At 45.5% G+C, this 14,380-nt stretch overlaps 1 protein-coding gene across 4 annotated transcripts in view; it reads left to right on the top strand.

The window, feature by feature from the left end:
* The window catches only part of Sacs (sacsin molecular chaperone), an 85,702-nt gene that overhangs the window by 41,961 nt on the left and 29,361 nt on the right, over positions 1 to 14,380 (top strand). For 3 of the 4 annotated variants that reach the window (XM_040740524.1, XM_040740522.1, XM_040740528.1), the window contains exons 3-5: positions 5,032 to 5,182; positions 10,139 to 10,226; positions 12,537 to 12,622. In XM_040740524.1, coding sequence (XP_040596458.1) covers positions 5,032 to 5,182; positions 10,139 to 10,226; positions 12,537 to 12,622 — 325 coding nt within the window. Of the gene's footprint in view, positions 1 to 4,761; positions 4,958 to 5,031; positions 5,183 to 10,138; positions 10,227 to 12,536; positions 12,623 to 14,380 lie in introns of those variants that run through there. The other variant, XM_040740523.1, reaches the window with a different exon arrangement.

Raw genomic sequence — 14,380 nt, 5'->3', positions numbered from 1 at the left:
TCTCACCTGAAGCTGGACTCGCTGGGGTTTGGGGCTTGGAAGAGCTGATGTCTTTCCTGTGTGGGCGGGTCTTCTGGATGCCAGGAGTGGCCCGGGAGATCAAGGGATGGGAGTGGGGGGGGGGGATCCCAGAAGCTGGACTCGCTGGGGTTTGGGGCTGGGAAGAGCTGATGTCTTTCCTGTGTGGGCGGGTCTTCTGGATACCAGGAGTGGCCCGGAAGATCAAGGGATGGGAGTGGGGGGGGATCCCAGCCGGAGACCCAATCTCACCTGAAGCTGGATTCGCTGGGGTTTGGGGCTTGGGGCTTGGAAGAGCTGATGTCTTTCCTGAAGCTGGACTTGCTGAAGCTGGACTCGCTGGGGTTTGGGGCTTGGAAGAGCTGATGTCTTTTCTGTGTGGGCGGGTCTTCTGGATGCCAGGAGTGGCCCCAAAGATCAAGGGGATGGGCGTGGGGGGATCCCAGAAGCTGGACTCGCTGGGGTTTGGGGCTGGGAAGAGCTGATGTCTTTCCTGTGTGGGCGGGTCTTCTGGATGCCAGGAGTGGCCCGGGAGATCAAGGGATGGGAGTGGGGGGGGTCCCAGCCGGAGACCCAATCTCACCTGAAGCTGGACTCGCTGGGGTTTGGGGCTTGGAAGAGCTGATGTCTTTCCTGTGTGGGCGGGTCTTCTGGATGCCAGGAGCGGCCCCGAAGATCAAGGGATGGGAGTGGGGGGGATCCTACCCGGAGACCCAATCTCACCTGGAGCTGGGCTCGCTGGGGTTTGGGGCTTGGAAGAGCTGATGTCTTTCCTGTGTGGGCGGGTCTTCTGGATGCCAGGAGTGGCCCGGAAGATCAAGGGATGGGAGTGGGGGGGGATCCCAGCCGGAGACCCAATCTCACCTGAAGCTGGGCTCGCTGGGGTTTGGGGCTTGGAAGAGCTGATGTCTTTCCTGTGTGGGCGGGTCTTCTGGATGCCAGGAGTGGCCCGGGAGATCAAGGGATGGGAATGGGGGGGATCCCAGCCGGAGACCCAATCTCACCTGAAGCTGGGCTCGCTGGGGTTTGGGGCTTGGAAGAGCTGATGTCTTTCCTGTGTGGGCGGGTCTTCTGGATGCCAGGAGTGGCCCGGGAGATCAAGGGATGGGAGTGGGGGGGGATCCCAGCCGGAGACCCAATCTCACCTGAAGCTGGGCTCGCTGGGGTTTGGGGCTTGGAAGAGCTGATGTCTTTCCTGTGTGGGCGGGTCTTCTGGATGCCAGGAGTGGCCTGGAAGATCAAGGGGATGGGTGTCGGGCAGGGGATCCCAGCTGGGGACCCAATCTCACCTGAAGCTGGGCTCGCTGGGGTTTGGGGCTTGGAAGAGCTGATGTCTTTCCTGTGTGGGCGGGTCCTCATCATTTCTTTCTGCTTTATTTATTATTGTTGTTATTATTGAGACAGGATCTCTTCAGTGAGCCTAGAACTCACTGATTGGTTAGATTGGCTGGCCACTAACCTCAGAGATCCATCTCTTGCCCAGCCCCTACTTCCCTGCAAGCTCAGGGATTGCTGACACCAGGGACAGTTTTATGTGTAGGGTGGGAAACTTAACTCAGCCCTTCCTGCATACAAGGCAAGCAGTTTACCCAGTGAACCATCTTCCCAGCCCCAGATTCCTAGTTCTCCAAACTCATCCATTTATTGATGGCTTCTGTCAAGATAGTCATGCCATTTATTTAGGTAGCATAATCCTTGCAAGGGGTGGTGACACATACCTTCAAAGTCAGCACTCAGGAGGCAGAGGTGGAGGGGTCTCTCTGAGTTCAAGGCTGTGTTGGTATATGTAATGAATTCCAGTCAACCAGGGATATATGGTAAGACTGTCTCAAATAAATATATGAATAAATAATATCCCCCACGCACATTTAGAAAGTACGACAAACCCCCAACAGAACCAGTCATTCTCTTTGATAGAATGAGGACTACCTTGTCATTATTTTGCCACTTTGTCCTATTCACATGCTGGCTGCTTATTTAACTATGTAGTCTTTTGTACCTTGTTACCTGCCAGTCAATCTGTAATATGAATGTGTCTTTGTGAGATGACTCATGTCCCTGCCCTGTTGCCTGCCTTTTACTTGCTGGTTGCAAACCTTTGCAGCTGTTCTTATCACTTCTTTAGTGTTTCTGTGCTTCTCCAAAAATATTGGAAAGGAAACATGCCCACATGCCCTATCCTAGCACTTAGGAGGCAGAGGTGGGAGGTGTCTACACTTCAAGACCACCATGTGCTTTAAACTCTGTCTCAGAAAACAAAATGGTAAACTATATTTTATCATTATTATTGTTTTTGAGACAGGGTTTCTCTGTGTAACAGCCCTAGCTGTCCTGGAGCTCACTATATGGACAAGTTTGGCCCCAAACTCACAGAGATCCTCTTGCCTCTGTCTCCTGAGTGCTGGTATTAAAGGTGTGCATCACCACCGCCCAACAGAGGCATTATATTTTAATATGGTGGCACATATAGCTTAAGGTTTACCTTCTGAATCATTTTGAATTGTGAAGTTCCATGATATGTGTATTCACCAGCATGGTCATGTCTGAAACTCTATCTGGGAAAACAGAAACTGAGTCTACTCAAACAGTTGTTTAGGTACTTTGTCTCATTCCTTGGGTGTCTTCGTCATTCAGGAGTGTAGCCCGTTGGGATACAGCAGCTTCCAATCACTTTGAATTATCTGAAGAAGCTAGTGACTCAGTCTACACTGCTAACTCTGACACCTCTTCCGGGCTCTAGGTCTGCATTTCCTGTGAGTGATAACATGGGGAGATGTATCCAAAAGGCACGCTGCCCTACATGTTCAGTTTGCCTCTGACCAGCATCCTTGCAGGCTGACTCTGCTTCTCTTGTGGCATGCCTGGTGACTGAGGTCATGCCTTCCTTTTAGGCTGTCCACTCCACACATCTGGGTTCTATTGTTACCACATCCTGTTGGTGCCCAGGGAAAGAGCTATGGAAAGGCAGAAGAATAGAAGGTAAACCCTGGACTCTGAGATCTTTTAACCTGAAGATTTGTCCTGGGGACACAGGTGCTTAGCATGGTGCCTGGGAGGGGGGGAGGGATGGAGGAGAAGAGATCTTGACAAAAACCCTTATTGTTTTCCTATGTGTTGATTCCCCCAAATGCATCCACTTGTACAGGCTTATCTAATTTAAAAATCAAGTATTTGGCCATTGGGCTTTTTTTGGCAGGATCTTTACACTGTTAAGTGTGTTTTTCTCTGTGGATGAAACCGTCCCCTTCCAATAGCAAAAGGCAGTCTTGACTGATGTCTTTTCTCTGTTAATTTCATTAAGAAAGAGAGCTAAACAGCACTCTGGGCAGTCTATGTTTTTACTCCTGGTGATGAAATCTGATGATACTCAGAGGAGGGAAGAGAAGTGGGTTAACTCTAAAATGCAGCTTTTGTTCTGGTGAGAATCAAACAACAATCACTCGTTTACTACGTAGCTTTTGTGTTGTCATAATGGATGAGGAGGGGTTGGTTTTGTGATTTTCATCAGGATCTGTGAGAACAGTGGAGGGAGGCACCTGGTACTGACTGACAATTACAGGGCAGCTTGTTAAAGCTGTGGGGCAACCCTATTATATCACCCATTCCTACTTCTACAGAGTTGCAGATGTGACCCAGGGACTTATGTCACCGGGTGTAAGATAATGCTACCAAATTAAGGCACTCATGATGTCAAAACATCTTATGTGTATTATCTGGTATTGTTTCGTACTCTTTTGCCTCCAGCAAAGTTCATGTATGAATCTCTGCCTAGTCCCCCAAATATGCTTTGGCTTTAGGACAGTCTCGCAGACAGCACAGGCTCACTTCAAACTAGCGGCTATCCTCCTGCCTCGGCTTCCGGAATGCCAGGTTTACAGGAATGATTGCCTCCATGTGTGAAACATCCATCCTACTACTGCTCTCAAAAACAAACAGGAAAAAAATCATATTGCAATTCAGCGTTTCCTGCTTGTTTGGAGATGAGGCTCTTGCGTAGAAATGTTTGGTCCTCACAGAGTTAACTCTAACCAGGGCAATACACCTCTTTTCCTGCGAATTCCAGTTTGAAATCCCCGCAGAAGGTGGCTGGGCCGGACTGGGCGGGGCCTGGCAGGTGGGCGGGGCGGAAGACTGTCAGTTAACTGTCCAGGTTGGACAGGGTGGGGTGGGGCGTAGCCGGTGGGGTCGTGCAGCTGCTCAGTGCGGTTAGGCTAGGTAGGGCCAGGCGGCTCTGCAGCTGTCACGTCGGTGTGTCGTGGGCTCGGAAAGGGCGTGGCCTGGTGGGAGGCGGCGGAGTCGTTCTTTAAGAGTCTAACCCGGGAGAGAGGGCGTGGCAGAGGCGGGGCCCAAGGCTCCTTAGAAAGGTTGTCATCTGCCAGCGCTCCTGGAGGGGCGTGGCTTAGCGGAAGACTCAGAACGTTTTTTTAACCTCCCAGGAGAGGGGCGGAGCCAAGGCGGGAGGGGCGGAGCCAAGGCGGGGCTTGAGTCTCAGAACTGCCGCAGTCCGCGGGGTGTGTCTGGGAGGGGTGTGGCCTGAGGACGGGGGCGGGGCCCCCTTGGCCACCCGGGAGGGGGCTGACCTGAGGCGGGGCCTGAGGTTCCTCCAGGCACAGTTGCGGTCCTCAGGGCGCGTCTTGGCAGGCGCGGCTGCGCGGAGGAGCGGCTCGCCAGCTAACGGTCCAGGGGCCGCGCGTGCCCGCGGGCGACGCCCGCCGGGCCGTCTGCGGTCGGGAGCGCGCGGCGCGCCGGGGCTCGCCCCTCCTCCGCGGCGGCGCCTTCCTCGGCCTCTCGTGCGGGCTGCGGCAGAGCGCTGCGGCGGTGCAGGCCTACGCCATGAGGATCCCCGCGTCAGGGCCAGCGGCGGCGGGCCTGGCAGAGCGGCCGGGCTGGGTGTGAGGCGGCGGCCCGGGGGCCACGAGGAGCCTGCCATGGGGGACAGGTGACGAGACCCCCGCGTGGGAGGGCGGGCCGGCCGCGCGCGAACCCCGCTGACCATCCCTTTGCCTGTCGCAGGTGGGTCCGCGTGACCGTGCTCCGCGGCTGCGTGGGCTGCAGGACCGTGGAGGTGCCGGCCACCGCTACCGCGCGGGACCTCAAGGAGAGCATCTTCGCCGAGACCGGCTTCCCGGTGGCGGAGCAGCGGCTGTGGCGCGGAGGCAGGGAGGTAGGTCGGCTCCGGGCCTGCCCTGGTGGATGCGCGGGCGGCAGGAAACTCAACGGGGCTCCTGTCTGTCACGGAAGACTGATGCTCAGATGATTCACGAGAGCTTTGCAAATAGCTGGAGCGGAATGGCAGGAGCATGCGCCTGCCGGTAGTTGTGGGGCTTTTTGTTTGTTTGGCGTTTGCAGTTTCCACATTTGTGAATTTTCATAGCCTAAAACGAACGTATTTTGATGGGTATTGTGAACCGAGGATTTTTTTTTTAATTAACAGACATCGCCATTGGTAGGAAGTAATTCATCATTCATATATTTTTGTTCCTAAATTTAACAAGAATACTATTTAAAAAATAAAAAGGTCTATTTTGGAGCCCTTCCACTCCCGTGGTGGTTCAGGGGCTGAGACCTTTATTTTTGCCGGTGCTACACTAATTTCTTTGAATCGAGGAAATTTACAGCTGAAAAAGAACTTTAGACGTTATTTTATACCCAGACTGCTATTTTGAGGAGAAAATCTTAAAACTTTAGTGCTAATGAATGACTTAGTAGGCCACAACTTTGGAAAATAGCAACATTTCACATGTTCAAATGCCTCTTTAAGTGATGGGACAAATCCTATAGTTTCCTTGAACGGGAAATTTAAATGACTTTTTAACGAAGATGATCTTATTCTTTAATTCTAGTATCTTTCCTTTCTCGTTCGATAAAGAACATCATTCCCAGGACTGAAAGAGTCAAATGAAATTACAGGAGTAACTTGAGCGACATACATGGCATTTCTTTTCTAGCTGGTCTTCCATCTGCTCAAATGAGAACTCTCCAGTGTGGTCTTGACGTTTTATTGACCTGGGTCAGTTTTCTGATTTCCCGCACACTTAAACATGGATTCCTGCTGTCCTTAGGCACCTGTACAGGGAGGTCCTTCCTTATCACTTTCCCCAGGATGTTTTGTTTGCTGGTGTGAAGACACTGGCTTGCCCGAGGGCTTGAGGCAGAACTGAAAAGAGGCACACACTGCTTTTGCTTTCTGTGGCCTCCATGCCTTGTCCACCTTTATGGGTCCACTCTTCTGCATCTGTATCCACCTACTCCTGCTTCTACCTTGTCATTGTGTCCCCTAGATGCATCCGCTCAAATGACTCAGTTGTAGCTCTTGCCATTTTTGCAGGTACCTTTGCAAAGCTCAGATTTGGGGTGGTTGGTGGAAGTGGCCATATTGTTTGGGCTGGGTGTCCAGCACTGATCTGGTTTGAGGTCATGAGGTTCTAGTCTATGACTGTGAAGCTGAAATTGAAGCATGGGGTGGGGAGGGAGACGGCAGTGAAAAGGTTCAGTGCTGTGCTAGCCTGACATCTGAATTAATCCTCGAAACCCATGTAAAGGTAAAAGGAGAGATCTATCTCTACAAAGTTCTCCTCTCACCTCCACACATGTGCCCCATCACACACACACACACACACACACACACACACACACACACACACCATAAATAAGTAAATGGAAGGATATACAGGACACTTTGTAAAGGACAGAATTGTAGCACTTTGACACAGGTTGCCCAAGACCATCTTTCATATCACATGTTTACATTACAATCCATAACAGTAGCAAAATTAGTTATGAAGTAGCCACAACAGTAATGTTTTGAGAAACTGTATTAAAGGGCTGCAACATTAGGAAAGTTGAGAACCACTGACCTAAAAGATGGACAGTGGATGTAGAATAAGGCAAAAGCCTTTACAGAGCATGTTACCAAGTCTGGAGACCAACAGTTCCTTAGTAGATGGCAGAGGCAGCTCACTCTGGAAGAAGTGTGGCATTCAGTTTGCTTTTATGTGTTGTTCAACTAATGGTGAGACATGGAAGCAGCTGGGAAAATGCACATAATGGAGAAGATCCTGCTTGCGGCTGCCATGTGTATACAAAATCCATGTCAGTTTCTGCTTTCCCACTTCTAATGTAGCCAGTTCTAAGGTTTGTGACTCTAAAGACAGTGAAAGTCAGCTCACAGCTGCAGATCTGAAACTGAGAGAGAGGTTAGCGTTGGAGATAGAATTCTAAGGCATGACTGATGCTTAGAACCTCTCTCTCTCTTTCTGTATTTGGGAAAGTGTGTGGGAAGAGGACTGTTGAGCTCCTGTGCCCTGCTCTATGCCCTCTGCTCCCTGCTGTCCTCCAGGCACTGTCCTGTGACCTCTCTATCTACAGCCTCATTTAGTGCTCAGAAGAAGCATTGTGTGTTGGCATTCTTTCCACTGGTGGAGCTTACCTTCCAGTCCCGTGCTGCTCACAACTTTTTTAGATTGATATTACTAAGTTCTAAATATTTCAGGGTGAGCAGCAGATGATAATAGACAGTAGATGTTGCTTTAGCTTTTCTGTCTTTTAATTCATCACAAGTGTATCATGTCCCTCTCCAATCCCCCATTCCCCAAATCCCAGCTTTTGAGTCTTAAACTTCTCCCTGTGTCTTTGATACGGAAAAAAGGAAGAGGTGCTGGGTGATTGCTGAACAGTTATATTATCATAGTGTTTAATAATAGGATAGGGTTACTGTTTGCTAGTAATTGAAGATGCATATCTCTGAGGTTTGTAAAGGAGAATGAGATTGACAAGACCAAGGTTCTAAGGATTTTATAAGCATTTTAAAAACAATGAGATGGGCACTTTGAATAGGGGGCACATTGCATATGGGGGAGAATAGGGACATGTCTTTGCTTAGTTGTAGTATCCAGGACAGAAGGGAGAGGGCCTGTACAAAGCTCCTATGGCACACTCCATAGAAGATAGTACTGCTGGAGACATCTCTACTGCCCAGTGGCTCTTTAGGAGAATCACTGCCCTGTGTAGCCACACAGATTATAGTCTACAGATTGTCTATTGCCAGATCCTCAGTTATGTCTGGCTAAACTAATGTACTTATATTAGGTGTCTGGTTTCTTGCAATGCTTCTCTTTAAAACCTGGAAACTTCTTAGGTTTCCTTCCTTTGCTCTGCCATTTTTTCTTGAAGTGCACCTTAGTGGTCCTAAATTGAACTAATGATCATTGGTTTATGTATGACTTTTCTTTTAGTTAATTAACCAGTGGAATGATCACCCATGGATGATGTTATGGATATCCTTTTGACTTTCCTCTTCCTGTATGCCTGTCTTTCTATTTCATGTCTGTATCTATTCTGTTGCCTTTTTGTTGCCGTTGTCTTAATTGTTCTATAGGTGTGTGTGTGTGTGTGTGTGTGTGTGTGTGTGTGTATGTGCTTGCATTTCATATGTATGTAACCTAAATATATTATCCAAATAATATTCCATTTACTTTTGTTTGTAATGCTATTATAAGGAGCTTATTCTTTATGTAATAAGCTGGATAGATTTTTCACTTAATATTTCATATTAATATACATCTAAATTGTATGTAGCTTAGCTGTTCAGTATTCATTAATATGTGTTATTTTGCTATACAAATACATTATAGCATTTGGGTTATTCTAAGAAAGTTTTTTTGCAAATGGCCATCAATATTCTCATCTATATTTCTTTAAGCACCTGCACAAGACATGCACTAGTTTTCACAGAATAGTTTCCAGTTTCAGCAGTTATATGATGTGAATATGCTTTATAACCAAGGCCATCAGAAGGATTGCAAAACAGAAAGTAAAGAGATCAAATGGGAGATGGTTATTAAAATCCAGGAGCCATGGAACAGCTGCTGCAGGAAGTGGAGAAATGCCGGATAGATTGGAGAGACTAAAGATTGTGTGCTTGGATCTAGAAGTAACTGCAGAGGAGCTTTGGGGACCGTTGTGTCCCACCCCACCAGTGATGGTGGGTGGTGACACTATTGGTTGAAATGTAAAATAAAGGTGGTGCTAGAGGGAAAGCTAGTGAGCTCACCTTTCCCCTGGTCCAGTTTTCAAACATGGAGACAGTTGGTCCTGTCACTGAAGTGTATCTTAGAAAGTGTCCTTCTGGTAAGCTTTGGAGTCACATTTGTGAATTTTGGACTGTTGAAGAGGTCAGTCTAGGTAGACCATATAGGAGAGCAAGGTAATTTGGTTTTGAGGTCTACTTTGAGGGTCATGGTAATACATCGTATACCCGCCTTTATTAGAAGCAGGGGACAAGCACTGAGGCAGTTTTCAAGGAAGCTACAGCTTACTCCCTGTCTACTGGGGGAGCATCTGTAGTAATGCTTCCCAAAGGGAATGCCTAGAAACATGAGTCTATGGGATACCACTGAAAATAAATAAAAGATGCTGCTAATTCAGGGGAATGCTGCCTACATTAATCCCAAGAAAATTACCATGCATATTAATATGCCAAAATTTTTGTCCTTTGATCTGTTGCACTTTCCTGGATCTATGCTACACACCAAATACATAATCATAGTATTTTTCAAAAAGATGGTTTTGCTTATGTTAAGGATCTTATGCATATTAAAAACTGAATTTGAGATGATTTGGGCTGGGGGTATAGATCAGTAATAGAATGCTTGTCTAGTTTGTGAAACAGAGGAAGGGAAGAATTGTATGGTAGAGAAGAAATAGGTATATTTTTAATTATAATTATTTAAAGAAAAATTCTAACTTTAAATTTAAATAATATATTTATTAGAAAACTTTTTGTTTTGTTTTGTTTTTCAAGACAGGGTTGTTTTGGAGCCTGTCCTGGAACTCGCTCTGTAGACCAGGCTGACCTCGAACTCAGAGGTCACAGAGATCCGCCTGCCTCTGCCTCCCGAGTGCTGGGAGTAAAGCCTTGTGCCACCAACGCCCCGCTTAGAAAAATGTTTTAACTAGCATTTTGTTCTATCTTCTGAAACATTCCCTTCAGAGCAACTTACGTTTTCGTAAGAATGGTTAACAAGCATTACTTGAATGAAAAGCATTTGAGGTAAGGTTTTGAAAATAACAGTATTGGATGCTATGTTGTTTCTTACATGTTTTCTGTTCTCTTTTTCAGTTACCTGACTGGATCAAGATTGGAGATCTGACTTCCAAAAGCTGCCATCTTTTTGTGAACCTTCAATCAAAAGGCTTAAAGGGGGGAGGTATAATACTGATTCTATCAGAAGCATATGCCATAATTCAGTCCATTGAAGATTTTATTTTAATGCAGACAGAGGGGAGGATGGTGGCTGCCGAGAACTGTGGGGAGGGTGAGATGAAGAGGTGTTGTTCCAAGAGTATGAAATTTCAGCTATGCAAAACAAATGAGATCTGGATATCTGCTGCACAGTGAAGGGCCCGATGCTACTACTGTACTATGTACCTAAAAGCCTACTAAGAAAAGTGGAGCATGGTAGTGCATGCCTGTAATCACAGATATCGGAAGTCGAGCAGGAGGATCTTTGGAGTGTGAGGCAGCCTATGCTACCTAGCAAGACCCTGCCCTAAAATAAATATATAAACAGCCGGGTGTTGGTGGCTTATGCCTTTAATCCCAGCACTCAAGAAGCAGAGACAGGTGGATCTCTGTGAGTTTGAAGCCAGCCTGGTCTACCCAGTGAGTTCCAGGACACACTCCAGCTCCAAAACAATACAGAGAAACCCTGTCTCAAAAAACAAAAAAATTAATAAAAATAAATATATAAACAAAAAATAAAATTGCTAAGAAGGGAGCTCTTAAATGCTTTTCCACAAAAAGAATAAGAATCAAACCAAAAGGGATTTGGGAGAAAAGTTTGGGCATGGTAGTGATAATGATATCTGATAGTCTCATGGGTATATGCTGACCTTCATGCTCATGCATTAAGTATCTGTAGCTTTTTGTATGTACTTTTGTAGTTGGACTTGCCTTTGGGTTGCCAGATCACAAATAATGACATGGAGAATTATTATTATTATGAAAGTCAGCCTATAGCATAGGCTTGTTCCTAACTAGCTCTTATAACATAAATTAACCCATTTGATTAATATATGTTCTATCATGTGCTGTTCTCTCTCTTGTGTCTTGTGCCTCCTGTTTTCTCTTTGCATCTCCTGTGACCTCGAATCCTGCTCCTTCCTGCTCTCCTGGGAAATCATACCTATGCCTCCTGCCTAGATACTGGTTCTTCAGCTTTTTATTACACCAATCACAGCAATATGTTTTCACACAGTGCAAATATCCCACAGCATACTATAATAAAGTAGCCTGAACTAAAGGTTGTATTTAAAACTGAAATAAGAATTCAGGGAAGGGCAGCACAAGCCAGAGGTGGATGGAGCTAGTTGTGTGATGAGTGAAAGAAGTCTGTTGACGTAGTCTTGCTTAGGCCTGGTCTTGGTGGATAAGTCTGTCAAAATTACAAAAATCCATAGAGGTTGAGAATCCATAATGGAGAAATCTCAGAGTCCAAAGGCATCTGACATGATGTCAACAATGAAAAATTCAATACTTCACCTCATATGACAGTTTATAGTAAAACTCAGGCACACTAAGAGAACAATTATATATAATTGTTCTCAGGCTATGGGTATAAGGTGTGTATTAAATATACATGGATTTCATTTTTGGTCTTGCGTTTCTTAAGATATCTCATTAACTAGTGCAAACATTCTGAAGTCTGAAGTGGGGAATACTCTGGGTCCAGTCTATAGCGATAGTTTCTTTGTATAAGCACTTTTTATGTATTACTTTTATTCTTAGGTAGATTTTAAAAATTGCTTATTCTTTCTCTTTATACCTTTTTGCTACCTATTGGAAAGTAGCTGGGTCAGTTGGTGTAGAACAGTGTAGGCAGCTCTTAGTTCTTCCTTTTTTTGTTTGTTTGTTTATTTGTTCTGTCTTGTTTGCTTTTTGTTTTGTTGAGACAGTTTCTCGTGTAACAGCTCTGGCTGTCCTGGCATTCACTCTGTAGACCAGGCTGGCCTCAGACTCAATGAGATCCACCTGCCTCTGCCTCCCAAGTGCTGGGATTAAAGGTGTGTGCCACCTTCTGATTTGCTTAGGCTTAGTCTTGCTCTTAGTTCTTAACCTAGTCAATTGGTGAATTTCAGAACCATCAGAATATCAGTTGAATTTGAGAGCAGTAAGAATGTGACGATAAATGACATTATTTCTGACATGTTTTTCAGCACAGGAACAATAAACAGCACCAGCTATTTAATCTCTTTGGAAGATGGCAACACTTTTATTCCTCTCTCATGCTGCTTGCTTGTTTGCTATTAAATTAACCTTTTGTGATAGAATATCTTGGAAAAATCTTTTGGAACCTAATGTGTCATTTAGTTAAAAGTCTTGAGATTTGGTAGCACTGAATTGGCTTTATTTTCTATTAAGTTGCTTTACCTGGTAGATTTTGGTCTAAATCACACATAGGTGGTAAGTCATAAAATCTTGTTTTTCTAATTCTTTTAAAATATATTCTGCATTTTAGGACGATTTGGTCAAACAACTCCTCCACTTGTTGATTTTCTCAAGGATATTTTAAGAAGATACCCAGAAGGAGGACAGATCCTTAAGGTAGGATATCTGAGGTTTACTTTCAGGGAAAACTTAGTGTTTGCATTTGATCCTTATTTGATTGTAGTACCTTGCTTCCTCAGCCACAGTACATAGCTGAATGGAGTCGATTTGAGAGTACAGTTGGCATGAAGGGAATAGGGTTAGGGGGTATAGGATTACACTAAGCTGCTGTATGCTCTCTTTAAATACAGTATTCTCTAGGAATGCTTTTGTAGAGCATTGAGCTCTGGTGTTGTGCACCAGCCATCAACCAATCAACAAACCAACCAGCAATGCAGCAGCCTAACACAAGTTCATGTTAGAGGCCAGGAACACATGCTTGCTTGGCCTCCGGACTTAGAGGTTTGTTTTTGTGAGAGACCTTAGTAGAATACTTACTTATTTATATTTGTATTTGACATACTGAAATGTTTTTCCCCAGGATAGAGTGGAACTCTCTGTGTAGTCCAGACTGACTACAAATTCATAGTGCTTCTACATCAGTCTTAGTGCTAGGGTTATGGACATGGTTTGTGATACGTTCTTTAAGTTTGAATGTACTCATTAGTAGAAAAACAAAAATTAAATATCCGCAAAAAAGGCAGGGAAAAAAGATTTTATGAAAATGAGGTTTGGTGTTTAATAGGAACCTCCTTAATGAACTTGGACAGTTGATGAATTATTATGCATCTTCCTTGTTATTCTCATCTTCAGTGTCTTAGCCCTTATTTCTCTTCTAGATTAGCAAGGTTTTAAGGTCTGTTAGCTCCTGTAGTCATGCTCAGATAGGCACGGCCTATTTTAATGATGGGTGCAGTAGAGATTTTTTTCCCTTTAGAATTGCTTGTAGCTCAACCTCCACATTCTATGGAGGCCCTCTAAGGGGTATCTCCAGAGTCTGTCATTTCATCTGAGGCAGGACAGGCTGAAGAGCATCCTTCCACATGGAATGGGCTCCCAAAGTCCATTGTATGCCATGGATAAATACTGATCTGCCACCCAAGGCTCCATAGATTGCCGAGGCCTCCTCACTGATACCCAAATTTAGGGGGTCTGGATAAGTCCCATGCTGGCCTCTCAGCCTTCAGTCTGGGGTCCATGTGCTCCCTCTTGTTCAGGTCAGCAGTTTCTGGGGGTTTCACCAGCCCAGTCTTGACTTGGGGGAGCTCTTTATCCCTTGTACAGCCTGCAGTTGGTAGTTGGGGCCTGGAACTTAGTAATTTCCAATTTTCTCAATCCCTACACATACATAATGCATAATAATATGTAATATATATAATGCACATACATAGTGAAGACAAATTCTGATCCCTGAAGCGCTCTCATTTTTTTATACGTTGACATATTCTGCTAGCCACTTAGTCCTTACGTATGTCTGCCTATCATATTAATATTAACTCATATTAACAGCTTGCTCATTTTTGAAGGCTCTCTTGGACTGAACAGAGAAGGAATGAGGGCTAAGCCATTAAAATGCCTATGAGAAATGGGCAGCTGTGTAAACAGGAACCGCATAGATGTGAGGGTAGTTAGAGAAGGCTCAGGTGTTCACATTCAGGGTTAGACCTCTGGCTGCTGGCCTAAACATTCGAACCCCCCATTTTTTGCTCCCGAGGTTCACGCGCAGGGCCTTTCATCTGCTAGATGAGCACTATACCCTGAGCTATGTTAAAGCAGTAGCCAGGCCTTTGGATGCACTTGATGAACCTAATAAACCCAATAGCTTTTAAGTCTGTCTTCTTCCCCAAGTTGCTTCACAGTTGTACTCCTCTAGAG

The sequence above is a fragment of the Mesocricetus auratus genome, unplaced genomic scaffold (genome assembly GCF_017639785.1).
Source record: "Mesocricetus auratus isolate SY011 unplaced genomic scaffold, BCM_Maur_2.0 Super-Scaffold_100707, whole genome shotgun sequence".
NCBI lineage: Eukaryota > Metazoa > Chordata > Mammalia > Rodentia > Cricetidae > Mesocricetus > Mesocricetus auratus.
The sequence above is the reverse complement of the archived record's forward strand: the minus strand, read 5'-3'. Positions and strand labels throughout refer to the sequence as shown.